The following is a 15,416-nucleotide window of genomic DNA, read 5'->3' as shown; positions in this document are numbered from 1 at the left end:
AACAAAGAAGGAGGAAGAGGGCAGGAGCAGAGGCTGCTCAGCCCAGATCCCCAGGAACCACTGTCCTTGCAGGGATGCACATTCCTGGTGCTGAGGGGCTTCCCAAAAATATCCATATATGGAAAAGGAATGCATTCATCAGCCTGAAAATTAAGTTTTCTCGATTCCTAAGAATTTAATTCAATGAACATATGAAGAGGTCATTCCCTTTCTGCTTTTCCTTAGCTTTGGGTCCCTGCACCATCATGCAAGCTGTGCCATCGAGCAAGGTGGGCATTGTCCTTACACAATTTTACAAGGTGTGCCTGGTCCTTGCATGATCATACCTGGTCCTTCCATCACTGTCCAAGGTGTTCCTGGTCCCTGTGTTGCCAGGTAAGGTGTGCATGGTCCCTGTGCCATCAGAAAGGTGTGGGTGGTCCCTGTGCCACCACGCAAGATGTTCCCAGTCCCTGTGGTGCCATGCCAGGTGTGCACAGTCTTTACATCATCAAGTAGGGTGTGTATAGTCCTTGCATCATCAAACAAGCCATGCGTGGTTCTTGCATCATCAAGCAAGGTGTGCACGGTCCCTGTGCCGCCTTGTAATGTGTGCATTGTCCTTACACCGTTAAACAAGGTGCCATGGTCCTTGCACCATCATACAGGGTGTGCACGGCCCCTGCAGCACCGTGCAAGAAGCACAAGACAGCAGCAGCCTCCCGTGCCAGCCTTCCTTGCCCAGAGCGGGGCACATCCCCGAGAGCCGCCGCACCCCTGGTGCAGCCCTGGTTCAGCGGAGGCCCCGAGGGCCAGGCAGGCAGGGGCAGCAGCTGCAGAGCCCGAGGGCTGCGCTGAGCAGGGCCGAGAGCCTGGATGGGCGCTGGTACCGCCGGGCCCTCTTCACCTCGGCCTGTGCGGCGCAGTCGAGGGAGCGCAGCACGTGCTGCTCCACGCTGTCGGCCGCCCCGTGCTGCTGGGCCAGCAGCCCCTCCAGCTGCAGGAACAGCCCCCGCAGCTCCGCCATCTGCGCCTCCAGCTCCAGGAGCTGCCGCTGGCGCGCCTGGGCCACGCTGAGGTGGTGCTTGGCCTTGAGCTCCTCCAGGTCCTGGCCGACGATGCGCGGCCCCCCAGGGCTCTCGGCCAGCTGCTCCACGTCCTGAGCGCCCAGGGCGATGCCCGCCAGCTCCGCCTGCCTCTGGATCTGCTCCTTGAGGCGCTGGCGGTAGCGGCTCTCCCGGGCGTAGTGGCGGGCGAGGACGGCGCCAAACCTCCTCACCAGCAGCCAGAGCTGCGTCTGGCGCACGCGGGGCCCCGCTCGCCCCGAGCCGCCCGCCGGGCCCGTGGGCAGAGCGCCCAGCCGGGGCTGCAGGGCCGCGGCCTGGCGGGCGAAGGCGGCTCGGGCGTCGCCCAGGCCCCGCTTCTCCCGGGTCATGCTCTGCTCCGAGGTGCAGCACAGCACCGTCTGCTGCGTCCTGTCGATGGTCTCCGAGAGCTGCTCCAGCTGGTCCAGCGCCCGCCACAGCTCGGCCGCCTCCTGCAGCACCCGCCCCACGGGGCTGGCGTCATCCCCGGCCAGTACCGGGTTGTCGAAGCCCATGGTGTCCTCGTGCGGGTCCCCCTCGGCCGCCACGCGCTGCCGCAGCTCCGCCAGACGGTCCCTCATGGTCCGCAGGGGCCTCCGGCACCGTCCGTGCGGCACAGTGGCCTGGCAGGGGAGGCGTGAGGAGCCAGAGCTCCCGTGGCAACAGGAGCCGTTCGAGCCTTTCCCTCCCGGCACCCAAGCAAATATTGATGGAGGAGGGAAGGTATCCTGCGTCAGCTCGAGGCAGGACAGGTTTGTCCAAGAAGCCGAGCGGTGGGAAGGCCTGGAGAGGGAGTGCTGCCAGCACCGCTGGCACCTGCGTCACGGGACAGGCTCTGCTGCCTCAGCACCTCAACCTCCGAGGCCTCACACAAAGACACTTTTGTTCACTCAGAAACAAAGACATGCAGATATCTGGGGGTAGGTGAGGAGGACACCCACCCGGCTCCTGAAATGCCTTCACACGGCTCCAAAGGATAAAGGTGCACAAACACACCTCAGACCTCACAAAGTACCCCCAAAACCCGCTCCCAGTGAGGATGTTACAGCTGAAGGGCAACTCACACAGGACCACACAGAATATGCTGGGTTGGAAGGGATGCATGAGGATCATCAAATCCCATCCTTAGCCCTTCACAGGACACCCCAAGGGTCACACCATGTGCCTGAGAAAATTGTCCAAATGCTTCTTGCACTCGAATCATCCCACTCCAGTGCCTGTTGAGAACTGGAAAGGTGGGATGGAGGCAAAGCTTGGCCTCCTCCTCCTGCAGGAAGGTTCCATGGGACCACTGATGGCACAGGCAGTGTGTGAAGCGTTGTAATGGTGGATGGAAAAAGGTGCTTTAGGGGTTTCCAGGCTGGAAATGAGCACTGGGTTGACCAGCTGTGCTGCATATTCAGGGAAGAGCAGGTTTTAGTCCACGTGCTGCTGAAATGTATAAAAATCACAACTAAATCTATAAAAATTATCAATAAAAATACTGCTATAAAATGCATTTCTGAAGTGCACAGGAAGAATAATTGAATTGTTCTCTACCACTCTGGTATTTTATATCATGTATTTTATAACATATGACCTAAACAGGATGATATAAAGTATGTAACAGCTATGATATAATATCAACATAATATTTACAGAGGGACAGCAAAGGGGCATTTGGCAAAGGTGAAGCAGCTCTGAAGGGAGCAGAATTCCTTCCCTCCAATGCCATGTGATGGATGTACACAGTGAGGGGGCTCCAGTATCTCTGCAAAACAAGTTTAATTTTGTTCTCTGTAACCAACATGGCCAAGAAATAAATAAAAAAAAAAAGCCCTTTTGTTCCTGGGGCTTGGAGGATGAGTGTTGTGTTAAAAAGCAGATATTCATTCCCATCAGAGAGGAAATGCCACTGGAATCAGTGCAATAAAGTGAAATGTCAAATAAGTCACAGGATTAAGGAGAAAAGTCAAAACAGACTCACAGAAACACAGAAACATTGAGGGTGGAAAAGACCTCTGAGATCATCAAGCCTAGTCCATGCCCAATCCCCACCTTGTCACCCAGGCCAGAGCACTGAGTGCCACGTCCTTGGGCACCACCAGGGATGGGGACTCTACCACCTCCCTGTGCAGCCCCTTCCAATGCCTGACCACCCTTTCCAGGAAGAAATTCTTCCCAAGTTTATTCAATGTATTTAGTGTCAGCTCCCCGGCCGAGCCCGGAGCCCCCTGGCAGTTCTACATAAACCCAGCCCCATCCACCCCCAAGAATCCCTGGTTAAACAATATTATCACTGCTATTTAACAAGAGGGCAAGAACAGAGATGAAAAAAAAAGAGCAATTCCTTGTTTTGCATGAAATAGCCCTTAAAAAACAGGTAAAACCTCCTGGAGCTGAGTCTCACCCCCTGAACCCACCCTGGTCCCACAGTGGCCAAGGGAGCTGGTCCAGGAGCCTCCTCCTCACCTGCTCATTTCACGGCATTTTTAGCCATTTCACAGCATTTTAAGGCATTTTTCACTTCTTCTTCCAAGAAATCATTACTTGCTCCTCTCCTTTTTCCCAGAAAAATGGTATTTTGGAGCCAGGTCAGATGGTGATTGGGGTAACAGATCCCCAGTGAGCTGCCACACTCACCTCTGGCTAAGGTGAGGGTCTTCATCCCATCCTGCTCAACATCTTCCCACTTTTTAAAAGCTTCTATATCCACTTTCTAAAAGTTCCTATATTCAGTTTATAAAACTTTTAAAAGCATAAAATCATCCAGTTGAATAAAAAAGTGATTTTCTTTTTACATTAAAAACTCAATTTCACCAATTTTTTTGTATTTTTTTAACATCTCAACTATTCAGGAAACAATGCAAACCCAAAAATAAGAGTTTCTCTTTTTATTTTTTTTTTATTAAGACAATCCCACAGCTGGAAAATGAAACATCCTAGATTACATCAGTGACTTCAAAAAAACTCTAGAAAAAAATCTTTACAAATTTACATTTGTACAATACAAAAAACTAACAGCTCATTGCATATAAATATTACATTTGGTCTGCCAACACGTGGCATCAAAATCCCTGAAGTATTCATTAAAGGGACCTGAGATAGCAGATGTGAAGATATGGGCATAAATATCACCTGAAAAAAAAAATTAATATAGAAAGTAGACATAATTCTAATAGTTTTGTGCATTTTTGGAGTATTTTAAATCCAGAACATGACCTGGAGAGCCTAAATCACGTGAATTCTGTAGTATTTCTACATGAAATCTGCTCTAATGGAGGAATGAAGAGCCTGAATTAGTATTTCTACAGAAAAAGAATCCTCAGACGTTGAGTTCTGAGCACACCCGAGCAGCCACCACTCTGCCAGGAGGCATTTTAGGAAAAGAAACAGTGGATTTGGATTTTACTGGGAATATTCTGGCAGGATTTCACCCCCACCCCCCACCCAGGCAACACCTCACAGACCTAAAAATCAGGAAGATCCGCAGCACTTGCCAATTAAATCCCCCAAACTGAGGAACTGCTCCGAATTGTCCACTGGTTGAAACATCCCCCAAATATTTACACGCTTCCCAGTTCCCCAGTGTGGCTCCGGTTACTATCAGGAGTAGTAACTCCAAGCGCTCGCTTTCACTTGGAAGTCTCACAAACTCCTCTCAGGGACCTGCACCCACCCACTCCAATGTATTTCAGCACCATTTTTCTAACACTAAGGTTAAGGTTGTGACAGCAATTCCACTGGGAATCTCATTTTTCAGGGATTCGTAGCACTGTTGTGTAAATTTGCTGTGGGCCGAACAGGACAGAGTAAAAATCTACAAGATTCCAACAGGTCTTTGCATTTCTAAGACTAAAAAAAGGACAGGTTTTGGACTAAATTTTGCAGGCTGTTACTTAGTGTACAGAAAGGAGTTCTTTTTCCCTGTGTAAACCTCAGATACACTAAAGATTTGGGAATTATGTCTCGCTCATGCACAGGAATCTTCTATAATACACACTGTAAGAACACAATGACAGCTCCCTATCTACTAAATATAGGTTAGCTTTGGGTGGTTAACTGCTCCTTTAGGAAATATTCAGCATTTTATAAAACTTTGCAGGATGGTTTTGAAATAAAAAGATAAAATTAGGAAATGTAAACACACAAAGACATTTTTAACCCATTAAATCCATGACAGGATGCTCCAGGTCAGGACACAACATCCTTAAACCTACAGTTGTTCACTTTTCCTTGTTGTTCACCACTCAAAGATGAAATATAATCAAGTTCTTATTAAAATTAATGATTGTTAATCTCATTTTCTCACATTAATACTCTGCAATTTGGAGTGGTTGGCAAAAACATTCCCGAGACAACCAGGAACAGCTTTTCCAAATGCTTGGCAAAGTTCATCTTGCTTTTGGGAGTCAAGAGAGCCTCCAAATATTTTAATTTTTTAAATTAAAAACTCTCTACTACACACCCAGTGTCAGCTCTTTTCCAGTACTACTCAGTCCTTCCACTTCCATGCAGGAGAAGCAGCTGAGGTGGACACCAAGGAAAAAATTCCAGGAAAATCACAACAGGACGCAAAATTTTAAGCAGCCATGATTCTGTTTAGTTTTTGTGTCTGCAGGGTGGGGGTGGTTGGGATAAGGGGGCAGCCTCTGCTTGGTTGATGGAGAAAGGAGTGATGGAAAGAGGAAGGAAGGATAAAACTGCCCAGGATCCATTGAAATTCAAGCACCAACACAAAGGTTGTTTAGAACAGGAATACCTGGAGAGGCTGGAAGCACAGGAATTCTACATGGGAGACATAAGCCCAGGCCAGGAGCACAGGTATTCCAGGATCCCAAGTGAACTGTGTTTTCCAAGGCTGGGGGAAGAATGTGCTGCCTCAGCTGACCTGGCAGTGGTCCCACTCTGGGTATGGATGGCCACGGAGGTGCAGCCAAGAAGCCAATCCTCAAACTTTCCATCTTCATTAAATCTGCCTCCAGACATTTAGGAATGTTGCTAGTAAACACAATAAGGCAGATATAAAAAATATGGAAAGTCTTGGGGAAAAAGAGGGATAAAAGAATTAAACTTTCCAGCCAAGAAGTCCAGCCAAAATAAAATTCATCATAAATCGTCTACAAAGGGAAGCCAAAGGGGAGAGGTGGGACATGGCAAAAAGGAAAATCAGAAGTGATAGAGAAAATAGAAAGCAGGCAAAATTTGGGCTGAATCATGGAATCATTAAGGTTGGAAAAGCCTTCCAAGGTCACCTTCCAAGTCCAACCTTCGACGGAATCCCACCATGGTCACTGAACCACATCACCAAGTGCCACATCTGCTTATTTCCTGAACACCTCCAGGGACAGTGGCTCCACCACTGCCCCGGGCAGCCCATTCTCCCCTAACATCTGAGACAACAGCACATCACTACTGCAAAATAAGCTTTGTCATCCATGCCCTGGTCCAGGAAGACACGGGAGCACTGCAGGGACAGCAGACTGGAGCTGGGAGAGGCCAAGAGCAAAGACACAAGATTCCAGCCCTATCTCCAAGGAGAATGGATTGTGTGGGGCTGAGGGTCCATTTTCCAAGGTGCCCTGAAGTGCGCTGGCAGCTCAGGATTGGGATCATGCCAGCCTGACCTCAGAGGGAACAGAACCACCAAAGCCCAAACATCTACAGCAGCAGAGGAGCCCCTGGCCTGCCTGCACACCCCCAACAATCCCAGAAAAATCACACCTTAAATCCCATTCCTTAGGCAGAGTTTGGAGTTCTTTGTAAAGAGTGCAAGGAAACGTTTCAGGAAAAGTCCTGACTCTGCAGCCTGCCTGGAGCTCAGCACCTTCTGGAGTTGCTGGCTGAGCACCCAGGGGTTGGGTCAGGGAGACCTTTAGATGGTTTGAATCACTTTCCTGCTTCTGTTACACCTGGTGGGCTCACCCTGAGTTTTCTACAACCTCCTGACAGGATCTGGGATTTGAGAGAAAGCGTCCAAGGTCCTACAAAAGTCTAATTATTCCCCGGAACGAGGCTGTGAGAAATCAACTGCCCAACTCAGAGGAAGAATCCAGACACAAACCAAGCAAAAAGAACAGCTCTAAACCCGAGTTATTTCTGTCATGCTTATAAAAGGTTCTCATGCACCAAAAAAAAAAAAAAAAGAAAAAAAAAGAAGCTTTTTTTCAATTTTTACACTAAATTCTGTTGTTCCAGCACATCCTGCTCTAGCTGGGAACCATGGGACACATGGAGTAATACTTACGCCACAGCAAAGTGATGCTTCACTGGTATCTTCACAGGACATAGAAAAGATACAGTTAAGAACATATTTAATCTTATTCTAATTGCTGCTAAAATACATCAGCTTATAAAATGGTTTCTCTGGAATCCCTGTGGTTTATCTCTCCCCAGCCCCTACACAAAATAAATAAGGAGTAAGTGGATTTTCGGCCAGTCAGAAAGAGAGGGAAAAAAAAGCATTTGTTTTGCATTTCAAGCTTTTCAGGCTTTAGGACAGAACCCCTAGTGTTTACATTAGCTCACAGGACTCATCTAAGGATATGATTTTGACTATGGACTGATGCATACATGCTATTCCTGGTTACCATATGTAAAAAGACCAATCAGTCAAACAAATAATACATTTCTTATAAATATAAATGCGTGTATATATATACAGATATATGAGAAAGATGATAGGACAGGTGTTTATACTTTAAAGCCCAACAGAGATCTAGGAGAGCCTTTGCACTTGTTTCCCACCCCCTACCCCCCCATCAAAACCAGAATTGAGTCCAGCAGTGGATTACGGCTGATTCCAACCATTCCTTAAAAAATTAAAAGTGTGATTTTTGTACTGTACCATAAATTCATATTAATGAGCAGTTTAGGATATACTCTCCTTCATCACAAAACTAAACCTCTGCTTTTTTTTTTTTTTTCAAGTCATTTTTGCATCTAACTAGAGTTGGTTTTTTTTGGAAAGTGAGATAAAATAGCTAGTGCTGAATATAGAAAGTCAAAAATTAAATTCCTTCTGCATCTGAGAATATACATGGGTCACTCTTTGCTGCCTGAGGTTTTCCAGAATTATTGACCAAGCTGTGCACAGAAGAACTGAAGGATATTGGATGAAAGTTTAAAAAAAACCTAAAAACCTTGAAAAACTCCAGCGGAACTTTGTAGCCTCTTTTTGTTTGTTCTCTCTGTGACCTGACTCACTCTCGGAGCTGTCAGATCCGTTTGGACAACGGGAGAAAATTGAAGTCCCATATATATTCCAGCCAGAGCCCAGGAAGGAAGGAAGAGGCTGCTCAGCTCCAGCTCAGCCCACGCCAAGCGCCCGGTTCTGCTCCCGGAGGAGCCAGAGCACCAATCTCCTCACAAACTGCACTACCAAAGGGTTTCAAGTCAGCATTTCCCAGGATAACAAGAGTACAGTGCAACAGGAATACTCTTCTGGAAGCTTGAGATACAAGAGTCAGTCTGGAGGGTTCTGTACCGGCATGGCCAGAGGGAGCAGGGCTCCCCCAGCCCCTCATCCAAACCCACATTTTCACAGATCAAGGGGCAGCAGGAAGGAGTGGGAGCAGCTCAGCCCCTCTGCACAAACAAATCCCCACCTGCACAGAACGTGCTGCTTCTGAGAACTCTGGTAACCACTGAATTGGTTTTCATGGTGACAAGAGAATGAAGATACAGTTACTCTACAACTTCCACCCCTCAAGCTCCTTCTCGCCTCTTCAACATGCACTGAATAACAGCATCTATTTTCTTTTCAGTTTCCAGTAGTTGTAAATAAGAGGTAGCTGAGCTACTATTAAAAATCACTTTATGCTTTGAAGAGGAGGAACCTTTCAAATGTTGAAGTCACCCCTTTAGCTGCACAATCTCAATTAATACTATAAAAATATGAGAGGACAAAAAGAAAATAGATGCAAGTAACTTTTGCATTTGGCACCTTTTGTCTAGATATTCATACTTCTCAAGTATTCTCTTTTTAATAAAGTTAATGCACACATAGGACACACCACATCAAAGGTTTGCTACATATTTACAAGGCACCAACCCTTTTGTCACTTTTTTACACGAATAAAGAACCGATAGAAAGCACATCAGGACCCCCAAAACTGTAGTATAGACATACTTCAGTTCAGCACAATTCCATCAACGTTTGGCCTGGGAAGATTAAAATAATCCAGATCCTTCTTACAATATAGAAACTGTAAACATTTTATAGCTGCCTTTAGGATTGGTGTATTGTGCAAAAGTTATAATTATTACTGTGTCTAAGGATTTATGGCAGAAACCACATAAAAACTCTGTAAGAAGGTGCTATTTCTATAATACAAAAACAAAACGAGGGAGAGAATTCATAAGCGTGACTCAAAAATGTCATGTTCTTACTGAGAAGCTGGAAGCCTCTTTAATGTGATGAACTCGTAGTGTGTGGGGAAGAATTTCTGTAATTTAAGGCCTAATGACTAAGGCTTGTTTTGACCAATGAAGTGTGGAGAGCTGAAGCTTTAAAACAAACACAAACTGACAGGATGGAAAAGCACCACTGTGAAAACGTGAGTGGAGTCCCCGCACAACTTGCTTGGTAGAATTTCTGGTAAAATCCCTGCAGTAGAAGGCCATTGAAGTTCTTTTAAAATTGTTCCAAAGTTTTCCACCTGTCAATAATTCCATCCCATGAGATGGCTGACCCTGGCTTTTTCTGTCATTTTGCGCACCCTGCCTGACCTGGAGGTACCAAGGTTCAACGGATCCTCGGTGTGCACGAAGGTGTCGTTGTCGGAGTCATCGTTGTACAGGACAGTCCTCCTGCCCTCGTTCCTGGTTTTGATCCGAGGGGGGCGGCTGAACCTCCCCCCAAACACGTTCTCTCCAAACTGGCCCCCAAACAGGTTCTCAAACTCGTCGTCGGCGATTCGGGCGCGTTTCGCTCTGGTGGCTCCTCGCGAGGCCCCTCGGCCTCCGCGGCCTCTCCTTCCTCCCCTGCCGCCGCCTCTGCCTCTGCCGCAGCCTCTTCCACCTCTCCCCCCTCTGCCCCCTCTGCTCCATCTCCCCCACCTGCCCCATCTCCCCCTCCTCCCTGTGCCCCTGCCCTGCCAATTCCTCTTCCCGGCGCTGAGTTTCCGTTTGATTTTCCGTTTGGGCTTTTTGGATTGCACCACTTTGCTGTAGTCATGGTCTCCGTCAATGTAATCCTGATCTGTCCTGGAGGTTGATTCCGAGTCGGAATCAGAGCCACTTCTGCTTTCAGAGCTGGAGCTGGATCCTGATTCCCCACTTTCTGATGAAGACAAACCAGACTTTTCCTTTAATTCTCTCTTCTTTTCCTCCTCCTCTGCCTCCTCCAGGTGCTCGTCCTCCTCCGATGCGCTCAGTAACTTCCTCTTGACTCCTGCCCGAGGCTCTCTGCCATCTCCATTGGTGAGGGGTCCGTCAGGAGAGTGATCTAAGCAAACACAAAAAAACCCCATCAGCATCACACCTGAGCCAAACAGGACACAAAGAGTGGGAGTGGCCTCAGCTGCCTCTGGGATTCTCCTCAGCTGCCTCAGGTGTGCTCTGGGGATGATCCAGCTTGGAGCTACTCACCCTTTATGTGCTGGGGACACAAAGAGGTGCTCTAAGAGGAAAATTTATCAAAGTAAATGTAGTTCTTATCCAGAAGCAACAACATCAAACTCTCCTGACTAAGAGTTCAGGGAAAATCCAGGCAATAAAAGGAGCCCAGAGTGAACATCTAAAACTCAATCTGGTGAATCCCACCAAGGCAGGAAAAACTCTCAAATCCATTTCAAAGCTATATAAATGAAAATAACACTCTGCAAGCAGGATTTATTGCCCCTCAAATGCATGTTCTCAAAAGGCTGAGTCCAGGGAAGCATAATTCAGCAGAGTCAATAACCCTAGAAAGCTCACTAGGATTGCTGGGCATCTTAACTTAAAAATAAGTGGGACCCAAAATCCTACATGTTTTGAGAGTTAAGAATCTGATAATGACGATTCAATATCTTCTTTAACACAGGAAGAGCTCACCTGCAGCATCCAGCATGGCTACAGCACAGGGGTGTGGACTTGGGAAAGGCTCCAGGGGTCAGGCAATGCCCACTCAGTGCCCACCTCAGTGCAAACTCTGAGTGACATGTCCCAGAGACAACTTATCAAAGCTTCAAACAGTGTTTCCCTTCCAATCACAACCACTTTGTCTTGAGTAGAATAAAAATATTTACATTTTTGGGGGAAACTTTTTTTCATCTTTGGTTTCAACTTGATTAATAAAAGGAGGTTGTGGGGTGGGGATGCCTTTGGTTTGTTTGCTATTTGTAACTCCTGAAGGAACTGTAGGAGTGTAAGAGCAATCAAGCTTTTCCACCTGGAGAGATTTTAAAGGATCTCACTGAAGTCCACGTGGAATCATGTGCACTCCACACCTCAGACAAGAGACCACAGAACTGTGAGGAGTAAAGTAAACTCAACTTCTTTTGTATGGTTTGGGAATATATGTAATGTTACACTCAGGCAATAATACCATCAACATCAGAGAGAAGGAACATCTTTCACCTCTAGTGAAACCAGTTATTCAAACAACAGAATCTTATTATTTCTCACCTTGTTTCACTGGTGTGGATTTACTCCTGACTGGCCTGCTTTTCCCTGGATCTATGGCATTTCCACTTCGGTTCTGTGCATTGGAGCCTGAGGAAGATGGTTGACCCTCCAGCTCTTCACCAGTGGCTGAACCCAGAGGTTCTTCTGCTGTATCTGAAACTTTACACAGGACAGCACAACGTGACAGAGTGATTTTTATCCTCTATTGACAGGGCTGGGGAGGTTTTGGATCACCTGAGTTAACAGCCCCAGTCAGGTTCATCTCACCAAGCTGCCTCTACAGCCATGAAGAGACAGATTCCTTTTGGTATAATCCAAAGTAAGATTAATTTATCCATAACTGCTGTATGAGAGAAGCCCATGTACAGGAAGCCCAGGCTCTGGGGACTAGGTTAATTCTCACTAAGGCTCCCAATTCCCTGATCCTTACCCATAACTTCCTAACAGCCAAGTTCAGCTAAAACAACCTACAGACAACACATTTCCATGACCTTGCCACTTGCTCCCTCCTCAGGTGTGTTTAGCATGTGCCTCAGGAATAACAGATCCAATCTGCACACACAAGTAGGCTGTACTTTAGAACATTCCTCCTCACCATGAGATGAGACTGAAGAGCTCGTCCTGGTCAGGGGCAGTGAGGTATTCTGGTTGGGTTTAGGTTGAATCTTCATTTGTTTCTGCTTCCCTTTGGGGCTGAAAACACAAAATATCCCAAAGAGAGAAAACTGTCAGCACCAAAAGACTCAAAGATAAAACCAATTTCCCCTGCAAAGTGCCTTGATTTTTGCAGCGAATTTATCAAACAAATATCTTTTCCCCAGTGCTCACACTGTTGTAATAATACTAAAAATAGTTACACCACCATGTGTCTGCTAAAGCAGATGAGTTTGCAGGAACAACACTTTATCTCCCTTTTTAAAACCAATACTCAGTTTACTTAGATAGTGTATCAGACAGAAGGCTGATATACAGTGTTAAACAACACTTTTTTCAACTAAACAAAGGTGAAGAGACAGTTGGTCTTTCATTTCCTCCAGAGGGAATAACTGTAACCACATAGTCTTTCACTTACCAGAATTATGCACAAACTACACTTGAACAGGATTTTATCACCCAAAAGAGCAACTGCAGCAGGAAATGAGCAATACTGTTGCTGTCTGGTTATCCTACCACTGTTCCCTGGAATGCCACTGCCAGGCAGTCCCACTCTCCCACATTACCTGGATGCTCTGCTGGTTGAGGGGGAGCTGCTGCTGCTCCTCAGCCGTTTTCGGTACCGTGGCCTCCTCCTCTTCTGACACTGCATTGCTGCCTTGTACTCAGAGATGATGTTCTTCATGTGATTCTCAAATAAGGCAGAGAGTCGAAGGGTCATGCTGTAAATCTGGAGTGAGAAAGCACAGTCAGACTTAGCAGAAGTTCAGTAACTTGGAAGAACAACCAAAAAACAATCACCAAGATGTCCGGACTTTGTAGCACAAAGGAAGAATTCATGGTGACATTTCACTACGAGGTCCTTTGCAGATAATTTCCTTCTGTATTCTCACCACAGAAAGTGTTTTCCTAAAAAGATTTACTTCCAGTACAAAATATTTCCAGAGTAAAAAGGAAATTTCATATCTAAATTACTGGAATACAACCTCCTTTGTCAACCCCATAAAGCATGGAAGAAGCAGCCCATAAGATAACTTGAATATCAAGGGAAAAACAAATGAATTTTGCTGTCCCCTCACCTTTGTTTTTGCTTTAATTCCCTGGTGAAATGTCTTAATTCTACCCCTACACAGCTGCACACAGAAGCCAACTACAATGTCCTCATTCCTAATTTCTATAAACCAGATGTCACAATCTTTAAACCCTTTTCCTGCCCTCTCTCTAGGCCTTGTCTCTGTGTAGCCTCAGCCACAAGGTCACTCCTGGCTGTTCCTCCATTGCAATTATTACAATTTTATGTCTGAAAACACAGTCAAAACTCTGTCTGCTTTTATACCATGAAGACATCAACCACTCCAGCTCTGTTTTGCACCAACAGTGCTAAAACTGCATCTGTCCTGGTGCCAACTTGTGATTTTTTTGAGGATAAATATCATTAAAGCACTTGAAAATTTTAGAGTAATTTGATCATTAAACATCTTAGGAAAAGCTGACACAGGAACACAGATCAAACACAGCCATGTTTACATATCAGTCACATACCAGTTGTCATTTTACTTAGTTCATACAAAAATATCTATACTCCAACATTTTGATCTCCCTTTTCCCTCATTCCATATCCTCCTTAGGGCTTCAATCCAATACATTTTTTCTGCCTCTATGTCCAAACAGCAAAAAGCAGGATTAGCACCTGAGAAACACAGGCAACAGTGTGCAAAAAGTACTGCCAAATATTCTAAGTCAACTAGAAAAAAATAAGTATCTCATCTCCTCTGGTAGTAGAAATATTGCATCATATTTCCATTAATTTGAAAAGGATCCTTTTGTAGACAGATGGACAGAGATAAATATGCAGTTTTCAAGCTGATAGCCTTGTTTCCAAGAATAAATTATTGAAAAAAATAAAAGCACCTTGTGATCGGTTTTCTGCTGCAAATATTTCAGGAAACAGCTGCAACACTAAACATCTCAGAAGCTTTAAGTTCAGAAAGTTCAGATGAAAATGAAAGTTTTAAGTGATCTGGGTGAGCAGAACAAAGCAAATTTATAAGCACAGGCCCCAGAATTGATATACACTGGTTATTTTTATTACACCAAGCAATGCTTTGCTCTTCAGACATTATTCCATGTGTTTTATTCATGTAGGGCCAAGGTCTTTGTGAAAAAAAAAGGGCATTAAAATTTATTACTTACACGAGACTTTTTATTAGGAGTGTAAGCCTTAGAGTTGCAGAATATCAAACGAATGTCTTTGTAGAATTCCAAGGGACTGGTGTAGTTTCCTGCTTCCAAGGTTTCTTTCACAGTGCTGAAGTCCATGGGAGTGTCTACAATGTCTCGATAATCCTGGAAGGACACAAAATAGTAAAGGCTGATGAAAACAGTAAAGGCTGTCAAATCCTACAGCAATAAAAGCACCTCAGTGTTCATCCAGTGGCTCAAGTAATTATTTTACTTTCAAGTTATTGCAGATAATTCTCTGCTCATAAAGGGAGAGCACAGACACGCCCAGCACGGATGTTTTGCCAAAGGATGAACCATTTTGGATGTGGAAGGTGCACTTACAGGATAAGAGAAGAGATCAACAGGCTGCCTAAAAGGCTCTGAGTCCTCTCGTTCATAAATCAGGTTTAGCAGCTGCTGGCACTGCTCCTTCCAGGCATCAGGACTGGCTTTCATGGGCTGCCTCTTCACTCGTCGTCTCACCTGCAGGGAAACAGAAATTACCAAAAAATTCCAATTTTCCCCTTCAATTTCCTATTAATTTCCCAGCATTCTGATTCAAAGATCTCCACAACTAAAAACAGAAATCCAGGAAGATTCAAGCAAAGCTGATGGCCCAGTTTGGCTTTTCTGGTCATATGTAGCACTCACACCCAAAACTCAAAGTTGCAATATTTCAGCCCCAGCCTCGCTATTTGTATCAGTTTTATCTAAACTTGACTGTTCTTGATATTTTTCAAATCTAACATAAAAAAAAGACCAAAGCAGAAGTTTTACTCACTCTTCTTTTCCCAGAGGAAGTTCCTGGAGCGTCTGAATCCACATCTACTTCTGCCACCTAAAGGCAAAGGGAATGATCACACACAGGGCCTTGGATGGACCCTCAGC

The 15,416-nt window shown here is 45.6% G+C and overlaps 2 protein-coding genes across 2 annotated transcripts in view; both read right to left on the bottom strand.

Moving 5' to 3' along the window:
• Positions 1-772: 772 nt before the first annotated feature.
• Positions 773-1,645, bottom strand: LOC127471435 (syntaxin-1A homolog). The gene has a single exon (XM_051788336.1). It carries the CDS (start codon positions 1,643-1,645, stop codon positions 773-775), a length of 873 nt encoding a protein of 290 aa, XP_051644296.1.
• Positions 1,646-3,922: 2,277 nt separating this feature from the next.
• BRWD3 (bromodomain and WD repeat domain containing 3) overlaps positions 3,923-15,416 on the bottom strand; it is a 51,663-nt gene continuing 40,169 nt past the window's right edge. Inside the window, exons 34-40 of the mRNA XM_051785837.1 lie at positions 15,310-15,366; positions 14,871-15,011; positions 14,499-14,651; positions 12,872-13,035; positions 12,247-12,344; positions 11,652-11,810; positions 3,923-10,491 (exon numbers count right to left, since the gene is read on the bottom strand). Coding sequence (XP_051641797.1) covers positions 9,707-10,491; positions 11,652-11,810; positions 12,247-12,344; positions 12,872-13,035; positions 14,499-14,651; positions 14,871-15,011; positions 15,310-15,366 — 1,557 coding nt within the window. The 3' untranslated portion in view covers positions 3,923-9,706. The remainder of the gene's footprint in view (positions 10,492-11,651; positions 11,811-12,246; positions 12,345-12,871; positions 13,036-14,498; positions 14,652-14,870; positions 15,012-15,309; positions 15,367-15,416) is intronic.

This window comes from Manacus candei, unplaced genomic scaffold (genome assembly GCF_025592945.1).
Source record: "Manacus candei isolate 608988 ecotype Guabito, Panama unplaced genomic scaffold, ASM2559294v1 h1tg000003l, whole genome shotgun sequence".
Taxonomy (NCBI): Eukaryota; Metazoa; Chordata; class Aves; order Passeriformes; family Pipridae; genus Manacus; species Manacus candei.
The sequence above is the reverse complement of the archived record's forward strand: the minus strand, read 5'-3'. Positions and strand labels throughout refer to the sequence as shown.